The sequence below is a fragment of the Xiphophorus couchianus genome, chromosome 20 (genome assembly GCF_001444195.1).
Source record: "Xiphophorus couchianus chromosome 20, X_couchianus-1.0, whole genome shotgun sequence".
NCBI lineage: Eukaryota > Metazoa > Chordata > Actinopteri > Cyprinodontiformes > Poeciliidae > Xiphophorus > Xiphophorus couchianus.
This window is the reverse complement of record NC_040247.1, coordinates 17,002,847-17,014,131: the sequence shown is the minus strand read 5'-3', so window position 1 is coordinate 17,014,131 and position 11,285 is coordinate 17,002,847. Positions and strand designations below refer to the sequence as shown.

General features: G+C 39.9%; 1 protein-coding gene across 1 annotated transcript in view; it reads left to right on the top strand.

Annotated features, from left to right (window-relative positions):
- The first annotated feature begins 1,113 nt into the window (after positions 1 to 1,113).
- The window catches only part of LOC114135634 (potassium voltage-gated channel subfamily B member 1), a 38,819-nt gene continuing 28,647 nt past the window's right edge, over positions 1,114 to 11,285 (top strand). Inside the window, exons 1-2 of the mRNA XM_028003078.1 lie at positions 1,114 to 1,469; positions 2,133 to 2,797. Of these exons, the coding sequence (XP_027858879.1) occupies positions 2,243 to 2,797 (555 nt within the window). The 5' untranslated portion in view covers positions 1,114 to 1,469; positions 2,133 to 2,242. The remainder of the gene's footprint in view (positions 1,470 to 2,132; positions 2,798 to 11,285) is intronic.

The following is an 11,285-nucleotide window of genomic DNA, read 5'->3' as shown; positions in this document are numbered from 1 at the left end:
CCCAATGTAACTATGGCTGAATGTTTCGGGTTGTTGGTCTACTGGAAGTGCGACCTCCATCACTAATCTAAATTCTTTGCAGTCTCTGACCAATTTATGTATTTTTTTATTCAGTATTCCAGTATTTACCTCTGTCCATTGGCCCATGAACTCTGACCAGCTTTTCTGCCTCTGGTAATAAAATCAATAAAATCAACCTCACAACATGATGCTGCCATCATGTTTCTCTGAGAAGATGTGCATTCTTGTTTTCTGACACACATGGCATTTTGCACAAAGGACAAAAATATTCATTTTTGGCCTTCATAACCCATATTCCTGAATTAGAAATATGGGTTATTTCTAACCCATCATAACCCATCATATTGGTTATGATGGCAAACTGGTAACTGCTTCCTTTCAACAATGACTTTTTACGTTTGAGTTGTTCAAAAAGATCAGATTTATGACTAGTTGTTGACCTATTTTGTCAGGTATTAGTGTTTGTTCATACAAAAAAATTAATAAAAAATAAACAAGATCATAACACATTCAAAACCAAACCACAAATCTACCTCAAAAAACTGTCTAAGTTTAATGTGAAACCGTCAGAGATGCACTTTATGTAGGTCCTGTGTTATGATTGTGTAAAAACAGATTGACTGAACTGTTCATTTCTGTAGCTTCCTTAGAGTCTTATGGGCCTTCTGGTTGTTTACTGATGAATGCTCTCCATATTAGTTTAGGTGGACGCCAAGTCTTGGTAGGACTTATTTCCCAACAATGTCACTTTAAAGGCTGTTGGTTGCAATGGATGTTAATCCAACAATCTATCAATTTTATTGCACATGACAATTATGCACTACTTTTTTGTGTTTCATACGATCCCCATCAAATACAATTAGATTAAGTGAGTAGGATTTTATTTTATCCCTCTTTCCTTACATAAGACGTCACTTCTAAACTCCTTGGAAGCATAACGCGACGGCAAAATCAAAATCCACTCCAATTATGTCCAGTAGCGAAGTAACAAAGCGCAATCAGTCGCGACGCTGTGGCGCTGTGAGGGTTAACTTCACACTGACTCCGCCGCTGGAGGAGCCTGAGTGAAATCAGCCCCAGCAGCATCCCGTCCACAGTCACAGCCACTCAGCGCTGCCAGGAAGCTGCTCAGAGGCGAGATTCAGACAGGATCCCCGCTTCCACTCTGCAGTCTACTTGTTGATTCACTCCAGAAGTGCTGCGAGAGGCAGACAGAGACTTCTTGGCGCTGTTATTTTTTTTAATTTTTATTATCGTTGTTATTTATTTTATTTTTTTTTTGTATTGGCATTGTGTTTTCCATCATGTCTGAGCGCGGCTGATGATGCATCTCTCGACTCCAGGCAGAGCGAAGGAGCGTGTGGCAGGATTAACAAGTTGTTGCGCTCCTACAAACGAAACGATGCTGATTTCGCTTCATGAGGTGAATCGTCACGTAAAGAAGACGCGTAAGTGTGATGCTTATTTATTGACTGTGTTTTAAGATATTGCGTTGTTAGTTTGTTTAATATGGGGGCGTTGGAGCTGATTTTATTTTCCTATTGCGCTCATAAAAGTTTATTGTTCCCCTCGCAATGTTTGCAAGAGCCAATGTAAGCTTGGATAAGCGTGGTGGAAAAAAGTGTGATATCTACCCAAGGTCCATCTGGTTCTACTTAGGGGGATAACCCGGCGTGTTATGGGCTCTTAATCAAAGTTGATAATCGGTGTCAGTATTAGCTCGGCTTAATACGAGAACAGCTCATCTCTGTATTCACACAACTTCATAGCTTTATGATATGACGAGCTTAGACCGGAACCGGACGCTTTTCCACCCGGACTGACACCTTTCAGCACCTCGGACAGCACCCGACCGGCGGGGGTGGCAGATTGGGGGGGATGTTCAGCACCGGACAGCGATCCCACTCTGAGTCCAGTTTATCATTGGCCCGGCTGTCCACCTCCCGTGTCAGCAAGAAACTCGGCTGTGCCTCTTAAAGCTGATTAAAATATCTATTTGGTTCTCTGATGAGTGGATAAACCACCTGACATTGCTGCTGTAGGACACCGGCGGTGGCCGCTCAGCAGGCGCTGAATAATTAAAAAAAATTTCTTCCTCTTGTTTTTCAAAGCACAAGACACGAAGCGGGGTCCTGATGCGGTCATCTCCAGGATCATGTCTCCCTAATCTCCCAGACTGCGTCTTCCAGGCTCTCCAAGTGTCCAACTGAGCTGAGCGAAGATGATCAAAACCGGCTCCCGGTTGACCACCACGCTGCCTCCGGACACCATAGACATCATCCGGACCAAGACACACTCCCGCCGGGTGAGACTCAATGTCGGGGGACTTCTCCACGAAGTCCTCTGGAGGACCCTGGATAGGCTGCCCCGCACACGGCTTGGCAAGCTGCGGGACTGCAACACGCACGAGTCCCTCATGGAGATATGTGACGACTACAGCCTGGACAACAACGAGTATTTTTTTGACCGGCACCCTGGCGCCTTCACCTCCATCCTGAACTTCTACCGCACCGGGAAGCTGCACATGATGGAGGAGATGTGCGCCCTCTCCTTCAGCCAGGAGCTGGACTTTTGGGGCATCGACGAGATCTACCTGGAGTCCTGCTGCCAGGCCCGGTATCACCAGAAGAAGGAGCAGATGAACGAGGAGCTGAAGAGGGAGGCCGAGAACATGAGGGAGCGGGACGGAGAGGAGTTCACCACCACATGCTGCTCCGAGAAGAGGAAGAAGCTCTGGGACCTGTTGGAGAAGCCCAGCTCATCGTTTGCTGCTAAGGTAAACTAACTTCAAGTGTGCAGACTTTTGTTGCTCGCTGTGTTTTGCAAAAGTATTCAGCACCTCCTATTTTCTAAGTTCTTTTTTATTTTGATGAGCAGCACAAGGCTGCTCATCAAAATTAAAGGAAACTGAAGTACAGTTTTTTTAATTCAGTCAACAAAAAGCGTATCTCCCACCCTCCAACCCCTCTTACTCTGATATTGCTAAATAAAATAAAATGCAACTAACTACCTCCAGAATCCAGCAGTGTAAAAGCAGCTGTTTTGGTAAATAACAAGAGTTAATATCATCAGGGATCAAGTTGTCTATGAGTTTAAAGCTGGTTTAGGTTATAAAACAGTATTCCAAGTTTTGCACAACTCACCTTCCAATTTTCAATCCATCAATTGGAAACATAAAGTTTGGCACAACGTCAGATCCACAGACATGGCCGCCCAGCTAAACTGGCCATGAGCAGCAGTCAGAGACAGCTGGCAACTAGGCTGATGGTGACATTTGAGAAGCTGCATGGATATAGTTCCTCCTCAGATTTGGAGGAACTATCAACGGGATAACTACAAATCTTACCAATACAGAAAACTGAAAGAAAAAAAGTAATTTCCAAACATGTAGAAGAAGGTGATCTGACCAAATACAGCCAAATACAAAGTGGCACTAAAATGAGAGACAGACAGACAGACAGACAGACAGACAGACAGATACTGTAGATAGATAGATAGATAGATAGATAGATAGATAGATAGATAGATAGATAGATAGATAGATAGATAGATAGATAGATAGATAGATAGATAGATAGATAGATAGATAGATAGATAGATAGATAGATAGATAGATAGATAGATAGATAGATAGATAGATAGATAGATAGATAGATAGATAGATAGATAGATAGATAGATAGATAGATAATACAGCCTTCCCTCTCTTTGTCTTCCTTCTCTTATGCGTCTCCTTGAACACATCATAAGAAACACAGAGGAGTGGATCTTCACAGGAGTTTGTTCAATGAGATGAAAGCTGAAGGGACACAACTTTTTCTTTATAATTTATATTTATTTTCCAGTCTAGAGTTTTGTTTCTGCAGCCAGATAAGAGAGTAAAGTAAAGAGTCAGTTGCACCAGTAGGATGCCTGAGATCATGTTCATGTGTTAGAACTTTCCAGTTAAATCCAACATCCTAAATCCTACTGTGAAGCTATGTTATCAGTTCTGAACTCGTCCTCTGGGTTTTTATTTATGGGTCTCAGAGTAGAAGGGGTGACTACAAATGTACCCCACATTTCCAAGGATTTTATTTGTCAAAAAAAATTGAAAACAATGTCATATTTCTTTTTCCAGATACATAATTTTGCTCTTTCTTGTGTTGGTAAAACTCATAAAATCTCCCCCAAAATACAATACAGCTAAATTTATAAAGGCTCAAGAGACACGAATACTTTTGCAAGACACAGTAAGACTGAATGAATGACTTCTCCATTTTTAGGTCTTTACTGAATGTTTTTTAATTTAGATGACAAACAGTAAAGATTCTGGGCTTCTCTTTAAACTAAGCTGCTGCGTTAAATCTTTTCCTATCAGTAGATGTAATTTAAGGAGAAGAAAAAAGCGAATATTAAAGCCGTCTGTAAAATAAAGGCATATATAGTCTACTCACCAGCTGGTATCGAACAGCAGCACTCCAGAGGTTCATTTTGTTCTCTCTAATCGATGAATCAGTGACATAAAATTAACTGTATGCAATCTTCAAAGAGCTGCTCCATGTTGATGTCTTCCTGGAGCACTAATGAATTTTTTTGTTCTTGGTGGGTTTTTGTTATTTGAAACACATGACACCAGTCTTTGTTTCCCTTTATTGGTTTCAGTCGCACAATAACCACTCCGCTGCTGTTAGCGTGTAGATAACAGGAGATAATTAATGACTATTTGTTTTCCGGGCAACAGCAAACAGATCAGGAAGGAGTCTTGTCACTTACTGTTAGAGAACCTTCCTGTGCAAAATATGTATTTTTAGCCCTTCACATCACACCCACCCACCCACTCCCTTTTCCTCACACTCTGCCCTCTTGGCTTCATTTGCCACCTCTGTCTCATTTCCAGCTCAGTACTCAATCACCCAACTCATTAAGAGGCTCATAACTCACAGTCCAGGAAGAAACGAACGTCACGTTGTTGGATCAATGAGGGCTGCCATGTTAACAACACGTTTAAATGAAGAAAGCAGTTAAAGATTCAACCTGGTCGTTGCTCACTACACGTGGATTGCTGCCTGTTCATTAGCAGCATATTTGTGTGGGGATTAATGATGCCTGAGTTAAGGAGTCAAACAAACTGCATTGAGAAATCAGCGGTGTGTAATTTAATCCCAGCTGTTCTGAGAAGGCATCACAGGTTTGTTAGAAATCGCTAAAGGAAAAATCTGCATCGTTGAAGTATATCTGGATCAAGTACTGATAAAACAGAAATAAATAAAAAAACAAGAAAAAGTGTATAAATTCTGTCCAGATTTAATCCATTTTTAAATTTCCTTTGAATAGACCCTGTTAGGACGGGGTCAGTCTGTGAGACGCATTAAAAAGACCTCCTGTGTGGAAAGGCAAGACGTGTATTTTGAGCTGTGATGGTCAAATCGTTACTCGAGGAAGTTTCAAACACTTCTTTGAACAGGAGTTGCTACATAATTAATGTTACTCGTCTATTTAAAGACTCTGATCCATGTCTGACCTTGTGTTGCAGAGACTGGCAATCATTTTTTCTTCAATATTCGGCCACGTTGCTTAAAGTCATGCAGCATCATAGTAAACACTGCAGGGCCTGATCTTTGGCAGCAGAGGAGCATGAACATTAGCTTACCAAGCAGGCAGAAACTCAAACAGCCCACTATGACCATGTCCGCATGGATAACACCACAATAATTGAGATTCAGATCATCTCTCTGCTTTTATGGTAAGTTATCACTTTCACTAACTTGGATATATTCTTATAATGAGCAACACAAACGTCTAAAACAGGATTCAATCTCATTCATTGAGATGCCAGGAAATGTGTCCTGAGGTTCCCCCTCCCCAACCTGTTGCTGTGCACTACGGAGCCAGTGGCTGAAGGAAGGCCCCTATCCTTGTTTCCTTGGTTACAGGAAAAGAAATTTGGCTGTTTGGGAACATTTCTGGTTGTGAAAAACATTGATAATCATGGTGTGGAAGCTAAAGGGGCGTCGCCACTCTTACATTGTTTCAGCTGCAAGATACCTGAACAGATAGCATGATTAATTAGCCAGCTAAAATCAGCTGGTTGTTCTTAAACATAGCAACCCCAAATATACAGTATGTACATGTTGCTAAGTGCTACTAAATGTAGCACACATCTTCTAGATTGTTCTTTAATAGTCAATGTGTTTTATTCTTTTAGAAGCAGTAGAAACATTTGTTCTTTTCTTTTCTGTTTTGAATAGATTTAGATTCTGCTTCACTTTACATTTATGCTGAATTTTTGGAAGAATTTATTCTCATCTGCAAGCTAAATTTCAGCCTGATTAAGTGCCTCTTGGTTTACCGCATTCATTAGTCTGCATTTTACCATCGGCTCATTTCTGCTCTCTAACGTGGCTGTGCCATTAGGTTTAACTATATTACACACTTGAACTGTGCTGGAAATATTCCATGATGTTTTTCTGCAGAGTTGATTTTGCCGTTGATAATATGCTGGAGCTCAAGAATGGTCTGAAATGTATAAAAACAAATGAAGAGTAAATGTTTTGATTGATTGTATTCTTTGGTCAACGTAAAAAAATGTTTTCAGGAGTTTAGGGAAGATGATGATGCAAGAATTAATCATCCAAAATGCTTCTTTAGTTTGTTCATTCATCACCTGAATCTGTTTGCTTATAAAAGTATTTTCAGGATGCTACATGGCAAATACCTGGTCTAGGATTTTAAATCAGTTTTATAAACTTTAATCATTTTTACAAGTTTTAAAAAAAGAAGCCTGCTGTTTTTTCCTCCAATATTTTATTCTTTAGTGTGAGACAGTAAAAATGTCACATTAAGACAGAGTTTGCTCCTTACACTATATTGAAAAATTGTCTCTGTGAAATTGTTTCTTCCCAAACACAGATTGTGTCTCATTTATATTTCAGTGGTGCTAAATTTTTGATTGTGCCACAATAATGTTTGACTCCGACCTAAAGGAAGGGAGCGTAATGAAACATCTGCAAACCCTGATTTCCTTGTGAGGCTCTTAGGCTGTAGCGCTCAGTCCAAGGCTCTCCGTCTTTAGGCAGCGGTGAAGGGCAATGTCTGCGGGAGTCACACCAACTTAGTTCTACAAGAGGAGAAATTAAAGCCAGCCTGTTTATCAAAACAGATAAGTTTAATATTTTTATGCTTTCACTTTTTCAAAAGCATGAGTCAGCTGTGCTGATCAATGAAGCAGATCTTAAAAACCCGGAAATTCCTTTGCAGTGGCTTTCTGCAAGCTCCAGATTTAAACTCAGAAAACTTTAAAACGAGCCAAAAAATGACCAAAAAATTTTACTCTGGAAATATTTAATCTCATTCATGTTAGATTGTTTTAAAAATACATTTTATTGTGTTTTCCATGTAACGTAAAGTCCATCCGAATGCTCGTAATACCTGTTTACATTGAATATTAATCATGAATTTGATTTTAAGTGCTGCAGTCCTGTTAATGAACAGAGCAGCTCTGCTGGCATGTACAAACTCTGCTGCTCTGGCCGAGGCTGTGTGAGCTAATTGCATAGAAACTCCTCGTCCCAGTGAGACACAGGCAGCCATGACCAGAGGGCACTTAACTGCACTTCTTACCACACATCAAATATTTCCGATTGACTTCACTTTAAGCACTTTGCCTTGTTGTTTGTAGAGTCTGGGATGACTGTGTGCGCCCAGGGCAGTGTTGGGATGCAACAGTCCAGTGATTTCTCTTAACCCTTTAGCGTTCGAGCTATCTGGCCCGATCAATGACTTTCTAGTGAAAATTAAGAAAATCTGTTTGGGGACATATTGGATGCAGTTATCAGACTTTCAAGAGGGACTTTCACAAGACGCTGAAGTTGTACAGTCAGTGTGTTAGTGAGTGACGTAAAAGGCGGAGAGTTCAAAGGTGAAACAGTAGTTAGTCACTCGGCGTTGACTCCGAGTACCAGAGCTCATCATTTCCTCTGTTTCTCTTCACCTTCCTCTCGCTCCGTCTGTTCGCACTAACAATTATGCTCGGAATTACAGAGGGCATATTACGTTGTTTTCACGATTTGTTGCCAGGTAACGGCATCTCCTTCGCTGCGCTTAGGTAAGCTTTGAATAGCCATAAATTTAGGGCACGCAGTTTCCCAGCTGCCAGACTGATTACAGAGCCATATATCGCCATGTGGGCCAGCGTCGAGTCACAAGGAGAGCCAGGCTCATTGACAGAGAGATTAAGGAGTCTCTGTTGTTGTTTTTACTCATCACCATCTCCACATGTTTCACATTTCTTCTGCTGGGACGCCTCTTCCCAGTATTCACATACTCAGAAATTATTGTGGAAAATCTAATGACATGTCGAAGTGATCGAAAGAATAAATCAGCTGTATTAATCTTGATGACATCTTAAGGCTCTGATGAAATCCTTCTAAGTTTGTTTTTCCCAGCTTTTTCAGCAGCAATTACACATTTCTAATGAAGCTTTCTAAACACGGGGCAGGAAATTAACATTATCAATTTAACACGCCGCTTTGATCAGCTTTCGAACAGAAGCAGCATCCCATCAGAGCCGAGTGGCAGCTAATCTGAGGAGAAGATCTGTCCATCTGTGAGCAGCGAAGATGAAGATTAAATTGTTTGCGTTGAGTGTCTGCGTAACTTTCTCAGAACTTCAAGGTCTTAAAGTATCTGGCAAAAGTATTTATACTTATAGAACTTTCCCCACATTATGTCACGTTATTTTACAGCCACAATGTAGACTGAATGGAGAGCATTTGCAGAGATCAACTTTCAAATTTTGCCTCAGATTCTCAATTACATTTACATTAGGGCTAACAGATGCGTATGCTTTGACGCCAATAATTTAATTGTAGCTGGTGTATTTAGGCTCTTTAAAAACTGTGAAAAGACGAAGCAGCATGAAAACTTTTGCAAGGAACTTATGCTGCAGCTACAGCTGCTAAAAGCTACATTTTAGCTGAAACTTGTTCAGCAAACGTCTGACAAAGTTGAGAATAGATGTCATGATGGTCAGTAAGTAGAGCCCAGCTTTGTACTCCTGTGGCGTATAAATTACTTTCTTTGTTGATGGAAGTGTTGCGTTACCAATGTGGATAATTTGCCTCCAAGCATCTGTGTTCAATCTGTAGGGCTGTTTCATGTTTGAATGATTACACCTCTGCACAAACGATCCAACCCACTGCCAGGCTGTACGTTATTTCATTTACCTACATGTGGCATTGGGTTGGCTCATATATTCATAGCTCACGTCAGCAGATGCCCGAACTAAACAATGAAAATGACATCAAGGGGAACGAAATATGTTCGTGTACTTTCAAATGCATGAACATGTAGAGGATTGTATGGAAGTAAAGGTTGCTTTCTCTGGAGATATAATATTGGACACAGCAGAACTGCAGGTGCCCTGAATACAATAAGATATTGCACACTCTCTTTCATCACTTTCATATACTCAGTTTATAATGATTAGTTTTTAGTATCCTAAATTATTGGACCATGTAACTATATGAATTCAAAAGTGTATAAGTGATTTGCCGTCTTCACTCGATCACATCAGCATCAGCGACAGCAGCAACATCCTCGACTCTTAGATCTAACAACTCCGGAGCATAATACAAGCTTTGTGCTAAAAACAGAAATCATTGAACATGGCAGGGCCTTAAGTAGCTAAGAAGATAAATGTTTCTCTGAAGAGACTTTAGAAAGGAGAGAGTGAACAGAAAGCTGCTGTCTGTTCACTGTGAGTGAAAAATAACTATTTTTTCTCAAAACTTTAAACATTAAACAATTTAGCTCTAAATTTTTCTACGGTAATCGTTTATGTTGAACATGTTGTTGTGTCAGGGGGTAAAAATTCTTAATTAGAAATACTTTTTGTAACAAAATCATAGGTTTATTGAAAACCCTGCTGTCAGTGTTGGTTAGTTTTCTTCTGTAAAAGATTGGAGCATAGAGAGGGACGATCTTTGACCTCTTTCTTCTTTGTTTGCTTCTCTTCAGTTTATTTCGCAGGTTTTCTGTAGGATTTAGGTCTAGGCATGGAGACGGCCATGAAAGAAAGATAATTTTAGGTTTGGCAAAAATGTTGAATTGATTTATTCAGTGTTTTACATCATCAACCTGAAAGACCCGACGGCAACACAACGTTTGGTTTGGAGGTAGAGGCCACCAGATTTTTATTTAAAATTACTTTTGACACTTTCACTGAAAACTCTAACGAGGTTGACAGGACGATTGGATGAGACAGAAACCCACAGCATCATAGGTCCTCCACTGTACGTTTTTACCAGGCATGAGGGGTTTTCACATATTCATCCTTTGTTTCTAATCAAACCCACCTGAAGTGTTTGTTGCTCTTAGTCTCACCTGACCACATCACACACCTCCAGTTAAAGTTTAAGTTGTTTATCTCCAGATATTTAATAAATAATAAATGCTTCTTTTCTACCGTTACTACTCAGTCATTATGTGACATGTAAATGGAATAAAATGATGTTGATGAGCCTTAAATCTTTGCTAAGTTGAAACTTTTTGTCCAGCCTTTTTTTGCAACAACTTCACTTGTTTAACTTTTTGCTAACAACTGCTTTGACTCTAAACATGGCCAACTCTTCCTGTAGCCACTTCCTCATTCATGATGATCAACAAACGTCTGTGTTACTTGAAATTCAAATTTTCCTGTCTTTCCCATTTTGAACAGCGAAATGGGCCTCCATGCCAAGCAGTCTTCACATTTTACTCTTTAGATTTTAGGTTATACTTTATAAACAGTGAATCTTGTAATAATAAAGAGATTTAGACTTAATGCTGTAACTAGTGCAACATCAGCTATGAGGTTGAAAGCAATAATAATTATAATCTGTTGCTTTATCCTACAGAGAGATGTGATGAGATTTATCAGCTCATATTTAATATAAGGCGGGCTGAACTTTGAATTAATTTTAGTCCAGACACAGACTCAAATTAAAACCTACGCACATTTTACACTAACTAATCAAACTACCTAAAGTTTGGACTGCAAGAGGGAGAAGGAAAGTACAAGCAGTGAACCGCAAATGGAAAGTCCTAGATGAAGCAGTGAAAGTCACAGCATATTGAACATAAAATACAGAAAAATACAACATGCAGAAACAAACTCTTGAAAGATTACTTTGTTTTACCTTCCTGGAGTGCTCACCTGCTTAAAGTATGAAATAAGAGTAGTTTATAACAGAGTTATAAAGACGGGATGTCTCCATTTGTTCCAGATTGGCTCATATAGTTTCT